Source organism: Chaetura pelagica, unplaced genomic scaffold (genome assembly GCF_000747805.2).
Source record: "Chaetura pelagica isolate M959 unplaced genomic scaffold, ChaPel_1.0 scaffold354, whole genome shotgun sequence".
NCBI classification, from domain to species: Eukaryota; Metazoa; Chordata; class Aves; order Apodiformes; family Apodidae; genus Chaetura; species Chaetura pelagica.
In genome coordinates, this window is record NW_009953299.1 from 1,838,504 (window position 1) to 1,865,174 (window position 26,671).

Genomic DNA, 26,671 nt, shown 5'->3' on the forward strand with positions numbered 1-26,671 from the left:
GGAAAGATGAAAATAAGTAAAAATATATGAGCAAATTAAATAAAGGACAGGTAGAGGGAATATGATTCAAGCAACAAGGAACAGTGATTCAATAGTGTGACACCCCTCCAAGATTGTTTCCAGAAGGTTTGGAGTTAGGTTATGAAGTCTGTGAAACCAATGGGGCTTCAGTATTGGCTTGATGCTACACACTGTGTGCATTTTTAGAATGAGAGCTACAGCCATGAATAATAGGTAAACTGAACTATGTAGCAAATAAGCATTAGGAAAAAATTCCAGGCCATGACTGTTTTTCAGGTTGTAGAGTGTTCTGAAGAGGTGGAAAAATGCCAAGTTTCAGCAAAGTGCTTATAAACCCATCTCCTAACATTTGGTGAATATGTCTCCTTTGCTTGAAGCATTTAAATCTAAACTAGATGTTAAACTTAGACTAGGAAGAGAAAAATAAATTAATCAGTTGATCAGAAATCAAGAGCAAACAAACTAAAGAAAGTATGGTTTGGGAAGGAGCTGCCATATCTGACTTTGCCCAGTCTTGAAGTTTTCCATCTGCTATTAGTTAATAGTCAGTCTCCCATGGAATTGGTAAAGATTTAGCTGAAGTAAGAATTATGTAAAAGCAGAAAGTGTGATTTTGCTTTCCATAACTTTGGGGAGTAATTTGCAATGGTTGGCTTCTGTGAAACACTCAGGTGTCCCTGTTCGATGCCCTGTGAGTCAGGCAGCAGACCTAAAGCTGATGTAGTTTTTCACTCACATCCAACAGAGGTGTGAAAGTCACTGCAGCAGGATGTTGCAAGGGCTAAAGGTAAAATGGGTTCAGCAAAGGACTAGGCAAAATCAGAAATATTTGGTGGGTGGTTAATAAAAATGCTATAGTCTGGTCTGGATCAAGCCCTGACACTGAAAGACTCTAAGTAATTGATTGCTACGATCTGGGAAGTCTGGAGATGGCCTTGCTGTGAACTTTTTTCTACCTTGATTCACAGACTCTTTCCCTAAGCTTCTATGGGTGACAGTGGTTGAAACAGGGTTCTGCATGTGGGCATGACCTAGGGTTTTTATATTGTTACATGAGCACAAGCAGTAAGTAGTGTCTGGCTGAGAGGATCTCAATGATTTCACTCTGTCCTGAAAGAGACCTGAAGGTTCCAGCCCAGGGTGCCATCATTTGTCTTACAGGCTTCCTGTGTGAAGCCAATGCAGAATTTGGGTCTGGTCTCAACACCCTCTTCCTCTAGTTTCCCTAAAGGCATCTTTCAGGCAGATAATCCAGAATGCTTCAGGTTATAGATTGTTTTAACTGATTGCCAGCCCAGTTTAGCTGACCTGTTTTAGAATACCTATATAAATTTATAGAGAAAAATTTCCTGATACAGCCAGTTTTTAAGCTGACAAAAATAGAGGCTACACTGGGTTTTGCACTGGTTAAAGTGAGTCCTTTTGATTAAACTGTTGCCAAATTCCGTGTGGACAAATCCTCATATTGTAAAAAACCCACACATCCTCCCTTTCCTGTGACAATCATATCAGTCTGGTGAGTCCTATGGACCCAATCTAATAGAAATGGAATTTTTACCATGCAAATCTTATTACCTAAAGTGCCAATGAAACTAATAGGATTTTGGATAGTAAAAAATAGTCTGTATGTGATACATAGTTTGGAATATAATTTGGGGGGGAATGTGAGGAAAATGAGCTGTTATTGCATGAGGTCCTTTGTGACTTCAGAGCACCTGTTCCTCCCAACACCCCTCAGTTCTCCCTTAATTTCAGCGGGACCAAAATGGTGTTTAGCATCTTGTTGCAGCTCCTTGCAGAATTTGTCTTTCAAGATACACAACTAAGAGTCTGCTTGCTTTAGAATTCATTTAAGGGAGAGGATCAGAAATAAAAAATGCTCCACTCCAAGGACAGACATATATAGGAATATATATTTTTCCAAAGGGAACCATTTTTGCTGTGGAAGTTAATTGAATGTCAGGGAACATTTGGACATATTTTGACAATCCCTGGATAGAAAAAACAAACAAACAAACAAAAATTAAAAAAGCAAGGCTGAATCTATTTAGATGACATTTTAATTTATGCATTCCCCCCCCTCCCCCGAATGCATACATATATATTGTGTATGTTATATATATGCTAGTGTGCTCAGGCTGCCAACCTGTGTGGCAACTCTCAGGCTGAGGACAGTGCCAGCAAATAGATCCAAAGTTAATACCTAAAGTGCTGCAAACACAACAACCTTCAAAACTATCTCTTACAGTTTCTGTATGTCCTGATAACATTGCACAACTTGCAGAGGGTTTGACATCTTGGGCAGGTTTCCTACTGACTGTTTTTAATCAGTAGCTTAGTATATGTGTATGTTCAGGCCTAAAACATTTTAAAGTTAAGTCTTTTTTATAACCTTCAGCGTTGTACCAATTGATAGTGATGTTGATTACTTGGTTTCTTGTCGCCTTGGAAGCAAAGATGCAATAAATGATACATTTATTTTTGTATTTATTTTAATGAAACACTCAGAAAAGGCACTTTAGAATAGTGAAGGAAAGAGAAGGAGGTCAGATAAAAACAACTGCAGTCTGACGTTCGTTTTTGTGGCATTGATAGTTATTATTCCCAAAGAAAATAATGTCTTTTTTTAAATTTGCTTTTAACATTTCGCCCTTGGCATCTGTTCCATCCATTGTGGACTAACCTAGACTCTGTTCTCTGACGATGGGTTAAAGCGAGCACTTACTGAAAAGCATTCTCTACTTAATTACTTTTCCTTCTTCTGGAAGCTGTTTTTTTTATAGTCACATGTTAATTGTGTATTAGTAGGCCTTTCTGATTAGTTGAAAACATAATGAAACCTTTGTAAACAACAGAGAGAAAGAGGCAGAGGGAGAGAGGGAGCAGGAAGGGGGGGAGAAAGGGACAGGGGGTAAAGAGGTGTGAAGTGGGGACTGGACTGCTTGGGGGGGAGGTCGGCAAATTTTGAAAGGCAGAAATAATGATGGTGGAAATTTCTGTTTTTTTGAATGACAACTTCCCTCGCTCAAATTAATCAACTTACTTAACGAGAAATGAGATGCATGGAGATGCAAATTGCTGTCGATCTCCAAAAGCAGGGTGGCAAAGGCAGCAAGTTGGAATGGTGTAGAGGGGGGCTGAGCTGCAGCTGTCCACTAACAAGTCAGTCCTATTTGTAAAGGGCATGGAGCTGAATAACGGTTTTGTTATTGGCTTTCTCTCTCTCTCAGTCGTAGGTAGAAATGCTGTGTTTGTTTCCTGCAACTATTTCAGCCAGATAGATGGCCTTCTCTTCAATCTCGCCTGCCCGTTTGATTCCCACAGTGAAGCCCTGTGTTCCCTCTGTACCCCAGTCTCTCGCTGATGGGGCAGAAAATTTGGATGCACAAGGAACGCAGGCTCAGATGCAGGGTCTCAAACATGCAAGGTAATACCAGGCATTATTAACTTAACAGCACATCTCTTGGAAGGGCAGTAAAAAAAATTTAAACCAGAAAATAAACAGTACTTAGGACCCTATTCAGTGACGTTTAGAGCTCAGCCAGTGCAGATCAGATTCAGTGAATCAGCTGAATCAGGTCCTCTTCTTGGAGATGTTTTTTCCTTTTCCTGGAAAGCTACTCCTTAAGCTTGTTTTTAAAAGGCTCTCCTCTGTTTGGAGCGCTGGATTTTGAACGGGCAGAGCATCCCCCCCCCCCCAGTCCCCCCCCCCGTTTAGAGCTCAGCCAGTGCAGATCAGATTCAGTGAATCAGCTGAATCAGGTCCTCTTCTTGGAGATGTTTTTTCCTTTTCCTGGAAAGCTACTCCTTAAGCTTGTTTTTAAAAGGCTCTCCTCTGTTTGGAGCGCTGGATTTTGAACGGGCCGAGCCTCCCCCCCCCCCAGTCCTCCGCCCCCACCCCCTTCTGTTGCCGCTTTAAAGAGCTGTGCTTATAGGGATTTTGCAGCTCTCCCTGTGTTATTAGAAAATGTGTGGCTGGGACGGTTAAAATGGGAGTGCTACTGTATGCAAGAGCAATGTTCACTGTAAGCAATCCAAGGAAATCCTGCCAAGGCAGTATATGAACAGCAGCCAAACAAAACACAGGCGCCTTTCCAGTGAAAACCAGCACACTTCTGCAAATAGAGGAAAAATTGACTTTCTGATTTGGAGTGTTTCTACAACTAAGAAGAATTACTACAGTGATTGTTCTAAAAATATTTTTCAGCAGTGCATTCTCAAAGGAGTTAGGATGCTTAGCATTGTTTAATTATGCTTCTCATAGGTGATCAATCTGGATTGTATAGAAATAAAATAGGAAGTTTTTAGGATCTTCTTTTCAGCCAACACAGGCATTATTTTCTGCAGCATTATAGTGGCATAAAACACCACCTATTTAAGGAACAAAAATTGTATTTTTATCTTTGCACTTCAGGAAGCATGATTGGCGATTCATGTTTTGCAACTTCACAGTCATAGATTGCAATTTAACTGCTTAATCTAGAGCAAAGCCCAAGATCCCTGCTTCTGTAAGTCATGGGTTTTATTTTTCATCTGAAGTATTTTATACCTTCCTCCTTCCCTTGTCTTTCTCCATCCCCGCCCCCCCCCCAATCCCCAATGTTAGCCTTTTAAAGCTTTTGCTTGTTTTGCTTCTTTGTTCATTCAGTCTGGGATTTTTTTTACAGGAGTTTTGAGTCTTGTAGGAACTCTTTAGTGTAAGATGTGTCTGCAGACATTCTGGCATTTAGAAAAATGTCCATAATGATGGAAATTGAGTGACATTGTACAAATTTATTTATTGCCAAGGATAAATATGTTATTAAAAAGAGGTGTTTAGCTATTCTCAGCTACAGTATTTTCAAAGAATTCTTAATAACAGAGTTTAAGAATGCAATCTATTTATCTAAAGTCAGCTAAAGAAATAGGATAGATAAATGGAGATTTTTATTTTTTATTTTTTATTTTTTTACTTGCAAAACCCAACATAGTATCAGCATAAGAAAAAGCAACAGAATTGTCAAGGATTAATTTCAGTTTATTTATTTATCTTATTTCAACTGTCTTTTTTTAACTAAGGAAACAATAGACACTTCAGTAGATATGTCTCCATTTATTATTCTAAAATATTTTAAACTGAGTTCGTCTGGCTTATAGCTACTGTGAACTCTGTTCTCTTTAACTACACCACCACAAACCAGATTTCTCCCTACACTGAAGACAGTGTCTTGAGGCTAACCAGTTCCAATGTGGATGAAGACCCTCATCCAGAGCCCATTGAAGTGGAAAGATTCAAATGGACTTTGCTGGGCTTTGTATTGGGATATTAAACACTCATTTCCTCTTCTTTTGAATTTAAGGACTCATTTTCAGGATGGGATACTCTCTAAATAAATCATAAAGTTGCCCAAATTTACTAAATTAGCTTGTGTTTATTTATCACTGAGATAAAACTTCCAGTAGGGTGAGACTGTTACATATACTTCTCCCAAAATAAGATTGTGTTTTTTAATAGCTGGGGAAGAAAGGACTTCTGCTCTGTTCTCAGCCCCCTTTCTCCTTTGTGCCTATTGCTGTGCTCATAGCCAGTCTTACAGACTGCAAATCATATATATGCATATATATACACAAACACATAAACATATATATGTGTACATATATGAATAAAAGAAAGCTTGAAAATATAAGCAGTTTTGCCTGGAATGTGAGGGATACAATTCGCTATGTTCAAATTAGGACACGGAAGTTGTGGCATATGCCATGTCAAGGCTCAGCAGCTCAGTTCTGTATCTTTAAATGTTGATGCACAACTGTGAAACCAGGTGAGATCTGGCCCCAGGTGCTGGCTGCTGCATGCATTGCTGAACAATTTTTAAAGGATGCAGATTGGGTGGTTGGAAGAGGAAAAAGTAGGTCTTTTTCTAAATAGATTTTTTTTTTTTTTTGTGAAATATGTTGTAGGTTTAATGCAATGATTAAAAAAAATGATTGACTTAAGCTTCGTACATTCCTCTAACAGGAGCTCAGTATAATTCTGACCTGGCTCTTCCTGATGTGCAGGACTAGTTGTCATGGAGCCCTAATTATGCCAAACTAGGAGAAGATTTTGTTGAGACCATGAAACTCATTTCACTGGTCACTATTTATGAATGGTGAATTAAGGGGTTCTTTATAGAATTACTTAGAAGGAAAAGCTTGGATGCTGAAGAGGTGCTCCAGGGTCTGCTTCTGCTTTCCCTGTCTACACATGAAGAGCCTACATGGGTTGAAAAAGAACTCCACAGCAAAGTATTTTCTTTCTAGGTGTCCCTGCCCATGCAGGGGAGTTGGAACTCAATAATCTTTAAGGTCCTTTCCAACTAAAAAAAAAATTATGTGATTCTGTAATTCTGTGATTCATCCCTTTCAATGTAAACACAGTTTTGATGAATTTTACCTTCAAGTCCATGGGTTCAAATTCTGTGGTCAACAGAGATGAAGCATCAAGGTAAATTTGCAGATACTTTGGTTAGTGGCCCACGCTGAAGGTCTGTGGCTTCTAAACCTATTTAGAGGAGTAGTTTGTTGCAGGCAAATTTTTTTTTATATACAAGGAAGGTTTTATTTAGAGACATCTGTAGGTCGGCAGCTGTGCCAGTCATGTCTGTTCTTCTAAGTAACGGAAGCCATGCAGCCAGGAATAGCAGTGTTTTTGGTGACAAGTGTTGAGAATATTGGTTGAATTGCACTATGAAAATATTTTCATTATTTTTATTATTGCTGTTCTGTAAGGGGATTTGATATGTGCCTGCCTGTGTCTGTGTGTGCGAGGGGATGAGGTAGAGAGGGAGGGCTGTTGTTTTAATTTTTTCCAGTCACACCTCCTTAGCATTTTGTGCATATCAGCATTCTAGCTGAACGATTTGCTAATTGCACTGGAAGACCCACTTTAAATTCAGGAATACTGAAACTTCGAAACTGTAACATTTTGACTGGCGAGAATGACCAGTCTTTTCTCTTTCGCAGTGAGCTAGTTGAAGGAAGCTGGCATTGTCGCAGAGTGAAAGCTCTGCAGAAGTGCCGCAGGTTTTTCATATGGAAATGTGAAATAATGGGGTGATTAAATAGAGCTGTATATTAAAGTACATCTGACATTAGAATTAGCATAATGTGCTCTAGCCCTAGGCTGAGTACTTTATTTGCCATCTGCGTCGGACCAAAATCCCCTGGGGAAGCGCTAAAATATTCTGAATAAACTCAGCCCGAGTTCTTATTGAGAGTAAAATACCATTTGTGGCACGTCGTATTGATTCGTCTTAATTGCGGTGCAGAAAAGAACATTCAGTTGCTGATGACTTTTGTACTCTGTGACAAGTCGGCTGGAGTTATTCTAACACTGCAGTTGGTTAACCTGAACAGACTGTCGTGCTCAGAGAAGGAGAAAACCTTATCTTCAGTAGCATAAACTACAGTATCATCTCCCAGCTTTACTTCTTTCTGTCTCAATGCAGCATTTTTTTTTTCCCCGAATATTATTCCCTGAAAACAACAGCCAACGAACTGAAGGGGAAATGGGGCTTCAGTGAAAGAAAATTCACATTCTTACCTAGTTATTCTCCCAAGTCTCCATCCCCATACTTCCACCCCCACATCTTCTTAAAAAAATGCAGAAACATCTGACTGGCTTTCATCTAAGGGAGTGAAAATCAGTGGAACTTGTCCTTGAGGATCCATCTCCGGAACCATTAGTTCAAGAGATTTATTATGTATATTTTGTAAAAAGCTGTGGCTTCTCCTGTGCATAAGCCCACAGTCTTAGTCAGTTGTAATGGTTTGATTTTTGTCAACTCTTCGCTCAAATAGGTTGCTGAATACCTTTGAAAAAGTGCTTATAACATGCATAAAAGATAAATATTTCATCTGAAGGAAAATACTTTGATGCTCCGTGCAATTCTGTAACATTCATAAGGTCCAGTTTTTACCCTATAATTGCCTATCATTATACACAATTTACATATTCAAACATTCTCTACAAACCTTAGTCTAGCATGTTTTTATTACAAATTCAGATCAAGGGAATAACCTTTAACTTCAGAGACAAATGAGACAAATTTACAAGTGCATGTCTGCTGTTTTCTTGTGTTTTATAAATCCCTGCAGACCCGAACACTTTTGCTATAACGCCACTCAGAACAATATACATATATTACTACTTGTTTGTAGTGCTTCAGTAATGAGTCCCCTTTGTATTAGATAACCTATATAATTCAGCATCTAGGCCCTCCATAACGTCAATTATCTCCTCATAGCTAAATGTACATTCCATTAAAACAAGATTTACAGCCTTTATAATACTTCTTAGGATTGAATGTGGAGGTTTTGTGGATTTAAAGAAGCAGAGATGGGAGTTAGCATTTGTTAAAGAAGCAATGAATTAAAACAAAAATGCTATTTCATTTACTAACTATGAATAGGCACCTCATACCCTTAAGAAATAGTTGTAGTAACACAGGCTGAAGTACTCATGGGGAAAAACAAAACACCACCAAAAAACAGGAAAATTTGTTTTCACCCCTTAGCGTTTTTTATTGTTTCCTAATTTACTCTTTATTTTTCCATTATATGACATGGCCAATTTCCTTTAAGTTCCTATTTGGATTACTCAGAATTTCTGCTTATAAGTTGAGAAAATGGCACCTTAGAAAAGTCTGTGGGAAAAAGAAAAAAATCCCAGCACTTGCCAGTTTTCAAACAAAACTACTTACAAGAAACCGATTTAAAGGGAAGCTGCTGGCATATTTCATATGTAGTAGAAAAGACTGACATGATTTCAAGTGCATTTGAATACCTTATGCAAAGAAAAGGCCTAAAAGTGTCCTTGAGCAGTACAAGGGTTTTTCATGACTGCCGTAAATGGAATCCCGTATATTAAACCACCAGCCATGGTTAGTCCTTACAGTCTTTTTGTTACATGAGTGGGTACGTTTTCCCCCCTATTACATTCCCTGTTTTCATTTATAGTTTTCACTATTTTACACAGCAGGTTTGTAAAGCATCCTTTCAGTCTGCTAGGTGATGTCTTAGGTTCAGAGAAACTAACTAAAAGACAGAAAGCTGTTTAGATGCTAAAGGTGGGTCAATTGAAACTGTTGTATCACAAAGGGCTAATTTAAAAGTTAACTTGTTCACTATTGATCTATTAATATTGATTTTGCTGTTTGTTCCTTACTTTTCACACTTCTATCTTTCACTGCTTTGTAAATTGCCTTTGTATTTTAGAATGTAACACCAATTAGAAGGAAGTGTTCAGAGATTACAAACCTGGTTTTTATTTTCCATTTTAACAGTGCTTCTGGGTCAAAATTCCTGTGTCATGAATTCCAATTTTTGCTATACATTTTTCTTTCTTTTTCTGCACTAAGGAAAAGCACTTCTTATACTTCTGTAGGCTGAGCATTAACTTCCAGTAAGCCACAAGCTCTTTTAAGGAATGAGAGATTGGACAACCAGAAGGAAGTTGCCCAAAATGACTATTGATATTTTCTACCTAAAAATATAATATTTCCATTTTGTAATGCACTAGAAATTAAACTGAGCTGTGCATTTGGCTCATTTATGTGAATCTGGCAGTACAGACCTGAGGTATGATTAAGTCACACAGAAAATGGAACTATCGAATACAAGCTGCATCTTCAGCCAAAGGTCGTCTGTGTCCATTAAGAAGCAGGAAGCATCTGTTTGTGTTATGCATGACTGTAGTCTGCTTGCAGTCTCCTTTTTTTTGTGAGTGTAAATGCCAGAGAGGACATGTTAAATGCTTCTGGGGAAAGTTTAATGAAAAAAACCCAAAACAACAACCAACAGTATTTGTATAAACCTAGTTAAGATCTTTGTTTGTGATAACCTAGTATAGTGTATCTGGAAAAAAATGAAGTTTGCAGTGGTGGTTATCAAAGCTACTTTGAATTCATTGTAGCGTAGTTCAAATCTGAGTTTGGCTAAGAATATAATTTTAAGGTATCAGGTTGATATCTCCGAGTCTTTGAAGGATTCATGCTCTTTGGAATTACGAAAGGATTGGCTGTAGACAGCACAACAGTCTTGATTTCTTGACCATGTTATTGGTAATTAATCTGTTTGGTTTTCCAGTCATAGGACAAAATAGCTCATTTAACAAAAAAAAATTATTTTATTATTACAAGAATAATAAACAGACAGGTTGCAGTTCTGCCTAATAGAAAAGGACCACCACTGAAAAGCACAAGTGACTTTAAAAACTAAAATAGGCTCCCAAAAGTGAGGCAGCATTTAATCCACCAGAGACAGAGTTTGCTTAACAGTACATTACTAATAATAGTGTAATATTAATTTAATATATTTTAATATTCGTGTTAACCAGTGCTATTGTAGATCTTTTTCAACAGGTAGAAAATGCTCTTGAGAATATTTGCATTGCTAATTAAAATCAGTGCTGGGAATGAGAGGGTCTTATGGGGTTTGCAGGTTCTCTTGGCATAAAGCTTCTTGCATAATCTCTGCAAAGAACTTCCAGTTTCACTAGTCAAGGTAGAAGCAGGATGAGGAAAGCTGTAAAACATAGGCAGCGTGTGGGAGAAGAATATTGCATGAAGTCATGATTTTCCTTCTGTTTGAAGATGGCACTGGAGGAAATAAGCTATTCAAGAGGCAAGGTAGGAAAAGAGAACAGGGACTATTATGGGAGGAAACAGGATCCGGTTACTGAGTGGTAACACCTCAGTTTTTCTCCTCCTTTCTTCAGACACCCTTAATTTTCCATCCACCTCTTAAAAAATGTTTTATTTTTGTTTCCCTGTCACAGTCTTTTCTTTCACAAACAACCTCCTTAGATTCCCCATTTCTAGATGATGTCTCCGTGGCCCCTCATGCTTGGGCTCTCGCATGTGAACCTTCATCTCCTCTTCTTGACTGAGATTCTCTTCATGTTGGCTGAGCTTTACAAGAGAGAGTGTCTGTTTTTCTGAGTGAAGAATCTGAGGTGCTTAGGTTCTGAGACTGCAGGCATCTTGCTAAGTCATAAACCTCCAGCTTCAGTTGCCAGTTGATGCTTACTTTATGAGTTGTTGGTAACAGTTGTCATCATCCTCAGCAGCATGTGCTCCAAGACTTTCTCGAGCCCTTTCTTTAGACAAGACAGTGTAGGGATGGATGAACTATGTTATCTCTGGAGATCGATAGAGGAGTTGCATGTGTGTTGCATCTCCAGCTTGTGTTGCCATCAAAACAAAATTAAAATGAAGAGAGGTATGAAGATAAATGGTTCTTTTGTGCTTGGTGTTGAGAATTAGTGACTGACATTAGACTAGCAGTGCTGATCCTTACCCAGGCTTGGACCCGTTTTCACACTTGTGTCATTTTAATTGAAACTGTCGGTGCCTCTGAAATAGAGGTAGCAGCACTTCCAAACACCCCAGGGAGTGCAGGGAGGGTAAACCTCTTGATACTGGCTGTGCTCAGCATGTCTTTATTCACTCATAACCATGTGTAAGTAAATGTTCTTGCTAACTTGGATAATTTAGAGTGGTAATATGGCTTATAAAATGTCTTCAGCAAAAATACCTACATTAGAGATATTTTTGCTTACAATGTCAAGCATCGGGTATGAGCTGATGTAGTTCACACTGCAGACACCTGGAAAGTATTAGGCCCTTGTCTAGGTGACATGTCAAACCACATATAACCATATATTTTCTTCACTATGGAACACTAAATCTTTCCAGTATTTAATGCCCTTCTCTTTAATGTCAGCTGGTCTTATAAGGAGACTTGTTAAACTAGTGTTCTCAATTAGGGAATTTTAATTTTAATAATAATTCAATTAAAGGTGTGTTTTTTATGGAGCATTCACGTTACCTTTAGTGGTATTAGAGTAACCATCATAATAACAAGGAGTAATTATTTAAATGCTCATTAAAAATCGAGTCCTGGAGAAGAGAGTAACATTGGTGGGAAGGCTGTACGAACATGATATGTGTCTGTTCCTGAGTATTACAATAAAATATGTCCTTTCTTTAAAGCTTACAAGTTTCTGCTTTTCCTGAACTTCTAAAAGTGCAGTAAAGCAGCATTAAAATTCCTTAACGTTTTTATTGCAGCTGTTGTAACTTTGTAAAGGGAACCAGAAACATTACCTATTGCTAGAGGTAAAGAATGGCAGTGGTTGCGTGGACCTGACTGCAGGTCCTCACTGCAGTCCTGGCACGGGTTACGGGTGGGTGATTAAAAAGGGGGAGAGTTCATTCTCTGTTACAGCTAATGGAATTATTCAGACATGCTGAGGGGAAGACTTGTTAGGCACTGGATGTCACTGTAGCCCAGCAGAAAATAATGAATTCTCAACAGTTCTTATCTCACACTGATTATTTTTTGATGCTATCTAGAATAACTGAGGATATTTTGAGGGAAATTTATCTCCAGGTCAAAGGCACTCAGAATTCAGGGTATATAGAAAGTCATGTACCAACTGGGCACAGAAGATCTGTGTATCACTAAATGATACAAATCAGACTGCAGAGAACAGATAAGTCAGGGGATTCAGACTGCCTGGTGCAGTGAGGTGAACGTCCACAGACCTAGGCTACTCTTGTTCTGGGCTGGGCAAAGTGACCTGTCTTTTCTCATTACCCCCTGCAAGGGCAGAATTTGGGAGGCAGGATCTGAATTTAGCTTTGTTTTATACTGTTCACTAAAGAGAAAAAAGCTCATTATTTCTTTGACATTTTGAACAGAACATAATCTGTCATGCAGGAATGGAGAGAACACATTTTAGTATTTCTGGGAAACATCATATTTTGTCATAATATGCAGAAAAGGCAAGAGTGTTCAATAAGTACATAGTTTACCTATTAAGGGGAAGATACTAGAGAAATTTTTAATCTACCAGGTATAAACATAAGTAGATCTAATGGTTGACATTTGACCTCAGCAATCACAATCCAAATTGGAAATAAAACATTCTTTTTAATACGGAAGATAGTCAACCATTGCCACAGACTACTCTGATACGTAGTGAATTCTCTCTCACTTGGCATTTCCAAATCAGTCTGGGAGAAAGGGGTGCTAAAAGACATGAAGGGGATCAACTGAAAAATCACTGATCTGGATTATATCTGTATGTGAGGTGCAGAATAGTTTGTTTCCTGTGTTTTTCATGTACATTTAGGTAGGACAAAATATCTTAAATTGCAGAAAGAAAGATTTAGATTAGACATTTGGGGAATCTTCTTGATGGCAAAAGAGAGAAGGAATGAAGTAGACTTTGGGAAGGTTGTAGACTCTCCATCTGAGTAGTCTTTGAAGTGGGATAGTGGAACATCTGCTGTAGATATAAATAGATGCTGTAGATATGGACACCCGTGGGTTCAGGTTTTGGACAAGGGTAACCCTTAAGGTTTATCCTTGTCCTCTCATTCATGGCCCTTCCTAGCCTTCAAATCAGTAGTATTTCTGAACCTATACACCTGTGTTTCAGTAGGATCCAGCCCTACAAACCTGTGTCCTGTCTGAAATCCAGTGGCAACATTTGTTTGGCTTTAGAACAACCTTGAAGCTACTATTGACTCCTCAGGGCTTGTGGCCTGGTTGTCTCATCTCAGTACAAGCACCATATCTACCAACTAATGTAAAGATAAAAAGTTACACTTGAGTCATCAAGCCCCAAAATTCATGCCTAGTTATAGACTGTAGGGTCGAATCCATGTGAAATTAATTGAATAGTATTGATGAAGTCTTGACTTGTGCTTAACTCTAAGCACATGAATAATTTCATCACTATCCAACAGAGCACTTTCGCCTATGCTTAAGTTTCACTGATGTTGATTACTCACATGCTCAAAGTCAAGCACATGCTAAAGTGATGAAGACTGCATCTGGCAAAGCCTATATAGCTAGTTGTCATAAAGTGGGTATTTAGAAAGACTTCAGTGCAAGTGGCAAGGGATTAAGATAGCCAAATATCAAAAGTAGCCTTATAACAAAGAGTTTTATAGTGTAGGTGCACTGCATTATTAAATATAAAGATCAGTGTTGAGCAATACGTGGCTGTTTCTGGGCATGTTTAAAATATTTAGCAAGTTTTTTAATATAAAAACGTTTGGAGTGAATCTTCAAAGACTTTTTGACATTGTTCTGTTCTTAAAAGTAAGCATCTACACTGCTCAGGGCAACTTCTAGGCAAGATAACCATGAAGTGATAATATGGAAAAGAACATTTTCTTTTCTTTTCCCCCTTTTTTTTTTTTTTTTTTTTTTTTTTTTAAGGGGAGTCTGGGGAGAGTCTTTGAGGACTGTGAAAGTGTGTGTATGTATATATATATATGTGTATTTATATATTTATATACATATATAGGCATAGACTCGTGAAGGAGTCAGAGATTTGTAGCAAGGTAGCCTGCAGTCAATTTTGTCATTGTGTTGAGGTATCCTGAAGAGGAGTGTTAAGAAGTGTAAAAGCTAAACAAAACAAAAAGGAAGAGAAACTGTCTTATGTCTTCTAGCTTATAAATCTTACATCACTAATAACACTAATTTGCTCTGTTTGAAAGAAAACTAAAATGAAGGGGTTTTTACTGTACTCACATTTCACGGAGGTGAAGTTTTGGAGAACAAAAAACAACAAAACATTTCAGTTCCATGTAACATGTAGTAGCAAGCATCTAGTCAGCTGCCATTTTGAGGGTAATTTTTTTAATCAGCCATTTCAGTTTTAGATTGGCCTCAGCCTGCTCAGGAATTTTTCACCTTACATGTGTGCCTTTGCTGAAGTAAATGTGTTGCTGTTGTTGTCGTCTAATACACAACTGCTTTCTTCCTCCTGTCAGCTCTTGAGCTAAGCAAGGAGAACACATGCACACATACCCACACTCACATACCTGATTTTGTTAAAGAAAAAAACTCCACAACAAAAAGAATGCATGCTGTGACTTTAAAAATGAAAGAATCGAGCAGCTGTGGGTAATAAATTGATTAATTAGAGTGGATAAAATGAAGGTGAAGGGTGCAGAGCACTCTTTAATTTGAAGATATACGACCTTGTAAGATGCTGCACTTCATTTGCTATTAGATCACACTTCAGAAGGGGCTTTATTAAAGTCTGTTCTAGGGTGAGCTGAGGTAAAACATATTGTTAAAAAAAGCTTTTGACAGAGTATGTTATATACTTTAGTCTGCTTCAGTGATTTCTGTCACTTTTTATACTACATGTTGCCGTGCAAGAAAAGTTAAAGGTCTAGACATTTTCATCATACTTCTGTAAGAAACAGAAATTTAAATATTTGAAGTAATAATGGGAGCATTTACTGTTGCTTTGGCTGCAGAGCTGACATAAAACTCCCTAACTGCCTCAGTGCTGAGTAGTTTTTTAAGGGATAATGCATCAGTTCCTTTCTGTGTTTGTATGTGGCTTTCATTAATGTCAATTGCCCTTATGAGCAGTTTTTCCAAGCTGAGTACAGTTCCCAAACTTGTTCTTTATGTGATCGCAGTTGTTAGAGCTTAATCAAAGCAACTGGGTCTGTCCCGTAAAGATGCAGTATACAGAGCAGAGGCACGGGGGCTGTGTCTGCCAGGCAGAAACGCCTGGTGTGTTGTGTACATTTTTATCTTGGCTGTGGAGAGCTGGCTTTTCCAAACTCAGGGTCTGAAGCTGCTATCCAACAGCAACAGCCCTACTAAATCAATCGAAGTGCGAGGAGCTGCACTGCATTTATCACCTACCTTTGTAAATAAGTCTCAATCTGATAGATGCTCTTTTCTTTACACTTTTATGGATGTTCATTGGGTGATAAGATTAGATACACTGACAGGCTGATAGGTAGGCAGATAATCTTCTAGCCTCCTTTTATAAGGTTTTGTAGGTTTTGTTAGCAGCAACCATTCCTGCAGCAGCCAGAAGAGGGGAATTCAGTCAGCAGCAATCCTGCTTTGCCTGGTGTGCCTGAGTTTAAATTTTTTTTTTTTTCCTTAGCTTCTGTGAGTCATTCCTCTTTATAGAGGTAGTTTTGATAATACAGTTCCGTTCATCTCATAAACTCTTTCATTTTCAAGATCAAGCACCAGGCTTTTGTGAATCTCGATTTCCCCCTCCCTTGTCTAGAAAGGGTTTGTGTAGTTCACTTGTGGATCTGAGCCTCCTGTTGAGGGGCTGGGATTGGGCTTCATTCGGCTTGTTAGGAAGATATGGGTCAGGAGGAAAGCCTGGTTCAGATTTTAAACTTTCAGGAACTTTAGTACCTTTAGATGCAGCGCCATCACTAGCCAAAAAATATGCTTTCATAAACAAACAAACAAGAAATTAATTTTAGATTTTCCAAAGTGGGTTGTTTTTCTGGAAACCTCCCCCTCATTAAAAAAAAAAAAAAAAAAAAAAAAGAAAAAAAAAAAAAGGAAAAAGAAAAAAGAAACAAACCCCAACCAAATCCTGGATCATGATTTTTCAAGTTGACGCATATTTCTGAATTTATCAGAGTCTTGCAGAGGCATTGAAAAAAGGGAGGGGGGAAAAAGTGCTTTTTGAAGATAGAACATAGTTTATAGTGTGCCCAGGACTGGAATTTTCTAGCTAGCAAAATTCTGACTAGTGGAGACTTGTCCACACCTGTTCTTTATGTAAAGCTGAATCAAGGTTAAAGGAATGCTTTCCACCTTTATGCAGTCGTTCAAAGAGGCTAGAAAGGCAAACAGAACAATGTTTTTGGCTCTGGTGAGCATTTTTGCATTGGAGGGCAGGCTCAGGCTCAGAAATTCTTGGGACCCAGTTCAAGCACGGCCCGACATTTGTTACTGTTAATTGCAACTGTGCTGTCGGCTTTGATTACCGGATGTTTCATTTGAGAGGCTTCTTGGTGTTTTGGCAAAGTGAATTTCAAAGTGGTTTATGCAAGGGTACGTTTTCCATGCTCCTGTTAACTTGAATAGGACTTGTGCGGCTAAATACCTGCATAGTATTTTAAAAATGGAAGTGCTGGCATGACTGAAGCATGTATAAATTAAATTCAGCAAGATCTCAGGGGAATGTTGCATGAAGTATATAAAAATATAAAATGATAGAGTGAAAATTACACTGAAGCTCCTTGCAGGTGCCTTGTAAAACTTACCACACTGGGTTTTCCGTGGTTTTATTCTCTATATAAATGACTTGAAACAAATTCTTTTTTGTGGAATAAACACATGAAAAAAATTTGGATCCCTGTGCATCATAAAGGGAGATTTTATTTGCAAGTTAAAGGATATAAATGTGTATAGCACCGATGTGTTTGTGTGATATTTGTCATACATGTTAAGTGAGTACGTGTGGTGAGTAAATGTGCTGTTCAACAATTTATATCAGTCAATACATTGCAATTAAGTCCCTCTTTCAGAAATGCCAAGGAGGAAATGTGCTAGCAAAATAAAGCACATGCCAACTGTATTTAAATGTTCTCCGCTGTATTGTTTTTTGAGTGTTCTTTCTGTTTTTTTATAGGTAAAGATGAGCCTTCAAGCTATATTTGCACAACATGCAAGCAGCCTTTTAATAGCGCTTGGTTCTTGCTTCAGCATGCCCAGAACACACATGGATTCCGTATCTACCTGGAAACAAGCCCTTCAAACAGTTCCCTTACTCCACGCATCACCATCCCTCCTCCTCTGGGACCGGAGACTGTTGCACAGTCCCCACTGATGAATTTCCTTGGAGACAACAACCCTTTCAATCTTTTGCGGATGACAGGACCCATCTTGCGTGAACACCCTGGCTTTGGTGAGGGTCGGCTCCCAAACACACCTCCGCTGTTCAGCCCACCACCTCGTCATCATCTGGATCCACATCGCCTTAGTGCCGAAGAAATGGGGTTAGTTGCCCAGCATCCCAGTGCCTTTGACAGAGTTATGCGTTTAAACCCCATGGCAATTGAGTCCCCAGCGATGGATTTCTCCAGAAGGCTTCGAGAGCTGGCAGGAAACAGTTCCACCCCTCCGCCAGTCTCACCCAGTCGCACCAACCCTATGCATCGCCTGTTGAATCCCTTCCAGCCAAGTCCTAAATCACCTTTTTTGAGCACCCCGCCACTGCCCCCCATGCCTCCCAGCAGCACTACGCCTCCCCAGCCTCAGGCCAAGAGCAAGTCCTGTGAATTTTGTGGGAAAACATTCAAGTTCCAGAGTAACCTTATTGTGCACCGGCGCAGTCACACAGGAGAAAAGCCCTACAAGTGTCAGCTCTGTGACCATGCTTGCTCCCAGGCCAGCAAGCTAAAACGCCACATGAAAACTCATATGCATAAAGCTGGCTCCATGACAGGCAGGTCAGATGATGGACTGTCCACCACTAGTTCACCCGAGCCGGGCACAAGTGAGCTCACTGGTGAGGGACTGAAATCCAGTGAGGCAGATTTCAGGAATGAGAGTGATCCTTCCCTGGGCCATGACAATGAAGAAGAGGAAGAGGAGGAGGAAGAGGAAGAGGAGCTTGAAAATGAGAGCCGTCCAGAGTCGAGCTTCAGTATGGACTCAGAGCTGAGTCGTAACCGAGAAAATGGCTCCAAGTCTCTGCCGGATGAGAAATCCCTTGTCTTGGGAAAAGTCATTGAGAATGTAAGTCTAGGTGCCATCCAGCAATATAACGACATGCTAGCTGAAAAACAGAAGAGGAGTAGCTTCATGAAAAGGTCTTCTGACCAACGAGACTTGTGTCCTCGAGACCTCTGTCAGAGAGATCCAGGTGATGAAGACTCTGTGGTAGGAGAGCTGGACCGCACTGAGGAAGGAACGGTCAATGGAAGAAACTTTGGCCCAGGCGAACCCTTCCCAAACTTGTTCCCCCGCAAACCAACACCTATCACAAGCCCCAGTTTAAACAATTCCTCTAAAAGAATAAAGGTAGAGAAAGATTTGGACTTGCCACCAGCAACAATAATACCTTCCGAAAACGTTTACTCCCAGTGGCTGGTAGGGTATGCAGCATCACGGCACTTCATGAAGGATCCGTTCCTCGGATTCACAGACTCCCGACAATCCCCCTTCGCGACCTCTTCAGAGCACTCGTCGGAGAACGGGAGCCTACGTTTCTCCACCCCGCCGGGGGACATGCTGGACGGGGGGCTCTCAGGGCGCAGCGGCACGGCAAGCGGAGGCAGCACCCCCCACATCAGCGGTCCTGGCCCTGGGCGACCCAGTTCGAAGGAAGGGCGCAGGAGCGATACATGTGAGTACTGTGGCAAAGTCTTTAAGAACTGCAGCAATTTGACGGTGCACCGTCGGAGCCACACTGGAGAGCGGCCTTACAAATGCGAGCTCTGCAACTATGCATGTGCCCAGAGCAGTAAGCTGACGCGCCATATGAAAACGCATGGCCAGATAGGGAAGGAGGTCTACCGCTGCGACATTTGCCAGATGCCCTTCAGTGTTTACAGCACCCTGGAGAAACACATGAAAAAGTGGCATGGAGAACATTTGCTGACAAATGACGTCAAAATTGAGCAGGCAGAAAGAAGCTAAGGCCACCCCACCCCCCGCCCCCACTAGGTTAAATTTCAGGGGTCTAGGTAACATTTTATTTGTACAGTTTAACTATTGCCAACTGAGAAAAGATGACCTAACTTGCCTCCGTAAACATAATTTAGCATAACTATGGTAGGTGCCAGACTTTGGCACTTAAAATTTAACCTGTGTCTACAAAGTTCTATTAAACCCGAGGGTTGATTAAGGCAGTAAAAATTGTGGAGCCTTTTAACTGTGCAATAATTTCTGTATTTATTGGGTTTTTGTAATTTTTTGGCATGTGCAGGTACTTTTTTTATTCTTTCTGTTTAAATTTCTTTTAAAATTTTGTTGGGTATCCCTTTTTAATTTTACCCAGTCGTAGCCTGAGATTACTTGCATTGTAGGTGAGAAACATATCTTTTTAAATTATAATTTTTGGGCCGCTGCTTTGTTGAAATTTAAGCTAAGCATGTGTAATTTCTTGTGAAGAAGCCAGAATTTGAACAGAAATCTTTCTTCTTTCATTTTTATTTTATTTCTTTTTTTCCTTTCCTCTTCTTAAACAACCTTGAAGATTAGGGAGAACAAAATTGTACAGCGGATAACAATCTTTAAAATTAGCACTTTCTTTTGGAATTGGATTGAAAATGTAGCACTGACAATGTCGCTGATGGTAGAGGCCTTTTCAAGATTGATTTCATCACAAAAGTTATGGCAACAAAAAAGACATAGTTGCAGAAGACAGCTACATTCAGAAACCAGAAGCATGGTTAGTTGTGCATTATTATTGGATAGTTTCTTCTTGATATTAAAAGGTATAGCAACATAATGGTGCCATTTTTTCACGTTTTGGGGTGTCTTTCCCTCTTTCTTCCTCTCCCACCACTCTTCTCAGAAGCAGTAAAAGTACATCTTGAGTGTTGTAATATACTTTTCACACCTTGTGGGAGCCAAATACTATATTTTTTTCTTGGTAAACTGCAAAAATAAAAATTTGAATTCAGGACATCTACTTTAGTCCAAATTTGCTGTACTTAAATAATTACTAGAGGGTGGGAAATTGCGAACTTCTCAGTGAAAAGCCTCAACTCAGAGGCATTTGGTTTATGAAGGGAAGTATTAGAGCTATATTATGTGATGTACAAAGATGTTATTATAAGGAAGGGAAAAATGAATTCTAGTTTATATACCTTTCTTGGCAAGATTCTGCTCCTACTGAAGTCGCTAAGAGCTTTCCCCTTGACTTAATTAGGAACAGAATGCAGTTGTGTTCAGAGAAAAGTATTACGACAGAAAAAAGAAAATAAAAGAAAAATGCACCTGCTCTACTTTCAAATTTTAATATTAACAAACATTGGACAATTATGGTTAGAGATTTTAATAATGTTGACCCGCACTTTAAGGCTTTTGTTTGTGGTTAATAGAAAAATGGCTTCTCAACAAGAAATTACATCATATTCTTCTACTTGGCCCAAAGTTGGGTTAAACTGTAAGGGAACAGCTGAGATTAAGTGTCAGTGTTGCTAAGCATGGCATTCACAATACTGGCACTATAAAGAAAAAAAAATAAAAATAATTTATTGGACAGTTTTTCTACTGCCATTCAATTTGACGTGAGTGCCTTGAAAACTGATCTTCCTATTTGAGTCTCTTGAGACAAATGCAAAACGTTTTTGTGAAATGAAAAGACTTTAAAAAAAAAAAAGTAAACCAAGAAAAGTACATTCTTTAGAGAAAAAAGAGCCACATTTACTAAAAAAAAAAAAATAATAATTACTGGTTGAAGATAGTGGACATGAAAATGCCATAAGACCCAATCAAATGAAGATGTATACCCAGCACAACTTCGGACATCCATTAGCTGAATTATTCTCAGCCTTTTTTTTTTTTTCAGGACAACGCTGCTTAGGAAATGGAATGGAAATGATTTACTGCTGAATTAAAACTCAAATGACACAAATTACAAGTTGTTATCATTGAATGAGAAAAAACAATTCAGGAACAACGGCTAATTTTTTTAAAAGTTAAATTTAGTGCACTCTGTCTTAAAATACGTTTACAGTATTGAATACATACAAGGGTAAAAAAGAAATTGTGTGTATGTGTGTTTGAGCAATCTTTTTTTTTTTCAAAGTTTGCTTAATAGGTTATTAAAGAAATGCCATAATGGCCATGTGTATATTGTTTTCTTTTGGTGACGGGGTTTTAGTATATATTATATATATTAAAATTTCTTGATTACTGTAAAAGTGGACCAGTATTTGTAATAATGGAGAATGCCTGGGCATTTTACAAAACCAGAAAGAAAAAAAAAAAAAAACCCTTTTCTTTTTTCCTTGAAAATGTTGCAGTAAAATTTAAATGGTGGGTCTATAAATTTGTTCTTGTCACTGTAACTGTAAAGTCTTGAGTTTTAGTAATTTTTTTTCTGCCTTGGGTGTTGAATTTTTATTTCAAAAAATGTATAGAATCTCGTATTCGGGGATTAAAAGGTGATTGCTACACCATGTAGAAAAAGTATGTAGAAAAAAGTGCTTAATATTGTTATTGCTTTGCAGAAAAAAAATCACGTTTCTGACCTGTACCTATTTTTCTCTTTTTTTCTCCCCTTCCCCCCTTCTCTTCCCCTTCTGGAATGGATATTGATATTGGTTGATTCATATGATGTAGGCACTTGCTGTATTTTTACTGAAGCTTGTAATTTTTTAACTGTACGCTTGTCCTTTTAAAGGGATTTAATGTACCTTTTTGTTAGTGAATTTGGAAATAAAAATAAAAACAAACAAACAGGCTGCCATAATATATTTTTTTAATTTGGCAGGATAAAATATTGCAAAAATAAAAAAAAATTTGTATGTGAAGTCCTTATTGTACAGGAAAAAAGGGGGTTGTTAGACGACCTTTGAGTAAAAGAAACAAAACAAAATAATTAAGTGCTTTTTAATTTTTTTTGTTGTTGTTGTTCACAAATAATTTTAGTTGTATATATATTTTTTTTTGTCAGAAATGGCCTACAAAAAAGTGCTGTTCCCACAGGGCTCTAAATAACTTCAAAGTTGCCTGGACCCCTTGCATCAAGGTTTTACCAGGTATGGTTGAACCAGACTGGATGGTTATTGCCTATATGTGTGAAATGAAATTCCATTCCCATCAAGGTGTCTGGGGTGACATCCCACAGCTTCCCTGCAGATTCGAGAGAGAGAGAGAGATTTTTTTCCCCCCTTTCAAACAAGATGTCCAACATATCTTCCCTCGCTCAACCACCCCCCTACTCACTTCTCCTTGCACCCTGCCACCACTCCCTGGAAGAAAGTAATTTTGTAGCAAACAGTGAGAGCTGCTGCATCCATTGACCTAAAAATGGTAAAACGGGCAGTTGTTGGTACAGCTGTAACTGGGTTGAAGTGAAATTGGTCCAGGCATAGCCCTCCTCTTCCCTGTCAGAACAGGACCTACTCCGTGGTCTTGCCAGTCCATGTTATTAGCTGCTTTGCTGCTGTTCACTCCTAATTGTACATTCCATAAATTTCTGAATGTTTGAGGGACTGGGATGAAATCCTGTGCCTTTTGATTTCTCTATTCTTTGCTGTTATTTCTCTCTCTCTCTCATGCTCTCTCCCTTTTGGGTCGAGGGGAAGACAGGTGGCAGAAGAGATGCTGATGCTCTAGTGAAGGGGAGAAGGAGACAATGCTCACAGCTCTGGCAGGAAATGGTGGTAAAACTAAAACACAGCAAAAAAAATAAATATTGCCATGCCAAATTCCTCTGCTGCTTTCATCAGTGCGGAGCTGCTGGAGCAATTGAAGGGCATGGGTGTGACAGCAGGGAGAATTTGGTCCAGCTACCTAACAGATAGCTAGCTATATGTCTTCCTGGCTTGAACAATGTACCCTTAAGACTTCTGGACAAATTCTGGATCTCAATTAAACTGATATAAATCAGGAATTATTAATTACTCTCAGTTCTGGATTGCTCCAGTGTAGCTGAGGCTGGAATGTGGTCCCTTAAAGGCACATTCTCAATTTTTGGTGAAAATTCAGATCTTTGGCATTCATATAAATCCAGAGTCATGTCACAGGACTCAGCAGAATGCCCTGGACATGTACCGGTGTAACAAAGAGCAGAAATCAACCACATATTTTCAGTCCACAATTCATTGATTTAAGACAGAATTTTACCTGTCATTTTAGAGTAAGTTGCTTAGGAGTTCCAGTCTTGTTTTTAGTTATCCAGGATAGCTAACACCAGCAGTTGTCTAATTTTGTGACTTGAATCTCTGAAAATAATAAGTCACCCAAAAGCACAAGGCTTGTGTTTCTGCAGACTGTAGTTATAATTAAATGGCTCTCCTTTTCTTCTTGCTTAGAAGAACTGTAGTTTACTAGGCTATAAGCACAATATAACATGGACATAAAATAGCAAGAATGCTGCCATAGTTTTCTTTACAATTTAAATAGCTTTTAATTATTATTTTAGGTTGAATTTATTACTTCTATTGTGTCTAGTCCTGCTGCCTTTGAAGTCCAGAGAAAAATTACAGTCAACAAGCCTGGCAACAGGACAGGTCTGAGAACCTGGTTTTAGAAAGAAATACAATTTTAAGGAAAGGGTCAAAAAAACAGCATTTCATCCCAGTCCTATGTAAGAGACAGTCCAAGGTTTTGTTTTTCACAGGCAAACTCATTTTTATGGTGCTCTTTGTATTTTAGAACTGCAAAGCAAAGTAACGTTGATTTAAGTTGTTTGCATTTGTACCGGCAAGGCAAAATATTTTTATTACCTTTTTCTATTACTTATTGTATGAGCTTTTGTTGTTTACTTGGAGGTTTTGTCTTTTACTACAAGTTTGGAACTATTTATTATTGCTTGGTATTTGTGCTCTGTTTAAAAAACAAGAGCACTTTTTTTTTTATTATGGATAAAATGTTGAGATGGCTGGAGGTCATTTCAATATGGCTTAGTGAAATATTTATTGTTCCTTTTATTCTCTGTACAAGATTTTTGGCCTCTTTTTTTTCCCTTATTGTCACATTGTTGAGTTCAGCATGTGTCTACCATTTCATTTGTACGCTCGTTCAAAACAACGTTTGTTCCAGTTTCAAGTTATAAAAATAAATTGGACATTTGACTTGATCTCCAAATCTTGTCCTTCCTGTTTTTTTGTTGTTGGTTTTTTTTTGTTCGTTTGTTGTTTTTTGTTTTTTTTAAATTGAGGGGTGGGAGAGGGAAAAAAGAAGGGAGCAAGGTAGTTGAAGCTTTAGTACAGATGATAGAGCTCATGTCTCATTTTCTGTCGGTTCTTTAGGTAATGCATCAGGAGAGATTTCTTGTTTGTGGAGAACATGTGAGCACCTGCATGATGCTAACCAGATGCTCAAGTCCTCCTTTCATTCTTTGAAATTAAATATGATGTATTTTCTGAGTAAGGGTCTTGAGATAAAATGGTAGAAAAATGCTGGATGCAGTCAAATTTATTACATGAAATCAGATGATGCTTGGGGTGATTAGCTCAGTTTTCTGAAGACAGAAGAGCTTTGAGCTTGTGTTTCTTTCCATCCCCATAAACTTAACTATGTGCTAAATGCACCTAAGTTTGTAAAGGTGTTTTACTTCTTGGATGCTGATGCAAATAGGGAGGAACACTTACCAATTTAAACAGGAGCTGAATTTCATCCACAGACTGTGCATTATTATGTTAGAAATGCCAAAATGTAACTGCAGCTAAACATCTGCTCCTCCTCCTCCTCGGCTATGGACAAAGCCATGCAGAATTAAAGGCAAAATTTTGCACAATTTGCAGTTTGAGGACAAGAGCTGACAGCTACAGGCAGTTCACTATCCTGATGCTTTTTATCAAGCCAACCTGTTAGCAAATGCATGGAAATAAGATAATTTTTTATTCAAGCCATTATTGCAAAGCTAAGGAAAGATTTGGAGTTTTGAAGACCAGATTCTGATTTCCTGGAGGCCCTGGTCCAACAAACCATGTAACAGGCTTGTGTTTCAAAGCAGGTGGGTAATTGAAATTCATTTCAAAGGAACTGCTCCTGGACTTTAAAGTATTTGGCTCAACTCAGAAGTCAGGAGGGGAAGCTAAATGGTTTGTGCTACAGAAGATCTCCTGCAGATGGTCCCTTCCTGATCCCAGGCTCCCTGAATCTACTGCAATCTAAATTTAGGTGTATGTGTGAGTGCTTTGCTGGATCAAGGCTTCAGAGTCATATAAAAGTTACAGGCTTTGAAAAGTTGCACTCATGAGAAACCAGTGAAAATGAAATCAGAACCCGACGCTGACAATTATATTGGGCAATAGTTCACGCCATAATTCCCCAAATGCCACGTTTGTTCTGAATGCTTTCTGCAGCGAGCAGCAAAAGCTGTTACATTTAACTTCTAAATTTTGCACAGTTTGCATTTGAATGGGGCGTTTTTGACACCCCATAAACATGACTTCACTCTAGTGGAGCTTTACACTGCTGTTATTTTGTCAGCTTTAAAGGCGTTGCAGGCCTTGCAGATGTTGATGGGGTGCTTCAAGATTTAGTGGCAGCTGCTGCTGCTGTGCATCCTGGACTGTGGCTGGGAGAATTTGGAGGCACGAGGGGACTTACCATCCACTGCCTCTGCCAGGGGCCTCTGCAAGGAGGCATGGACCTCCTGGAAGTGGTAATGCCTTAACTCATCACTGTTGAATCTGCTAGAGCGTGTTTGTCACAGTCTTGATTACTCACACATGTTGCCATGAGGGAAAATGCAGGATTAGGCCCTTTTGACAGAGGAAATGTGAGAAATGACACAAACAAGGCTGTGAACAACTGAATCCAAATGAGTCTCTTTGCGACATCCTTGGGTTGGATACTCCTGTTTCATAGATGCTTGTGTAACCCAAGAACTCTATTATAACCACTAAAGGAAAAGTCTCAGAAAGATCTTTGTGAAATCCAAATGAAACCAATGTCATTTCAACATTAGTATGAAGCAAGAGGTTCTTTAGGTCAGCTTTGTAATTAATATAATGAAAAAACTTATTATAAAGGTGATTTAATTTCTCAAGGGCCCTATTTCTCACACTGATTCTATACCATATTACTTCTTTGGGTTAAATAGATTTACTCCTGATATACATAAGCATTTCATGGGATTGAATATGGCTTAGTGGTTTTACATACAAAAAAATTACATAAATTACAAGAA

At 38.8% G+C, this 26,671-nt stretch overlaps 1 protein-coding gene across 4 annotated transcripts in view; it reads left to right on the forward strand.

Moving 5' to 3' along the window:
* BCL11B (B-cell CLL/lymphoma 11B (zinc finger protein)) overlaps positions 1–19,994 on the forward strand; it is a 92,269-nt gene extending 72,275 nt beyond the window's left edge. For all 4 annotated transcript variants that reach the window (XM_009998019.1, XM_009998021.1, XM_009998023.1 and 1 more), the window contains one exon: positions 17,480–19,994. In XM_009998019.1, the coding sequence (XP_009996321.1) occupies positions 17,480–19,491 (2,012 nt within the window). In that variant the 3' untranslated portion in view covers positions 19,492–19,994. The remainder of the gene's footprint in view (positions 1–17,479) is intronic.
* The last annotated feature ends 6,677 nt before the right edge of the window (positions 19,995–26,671 follow it).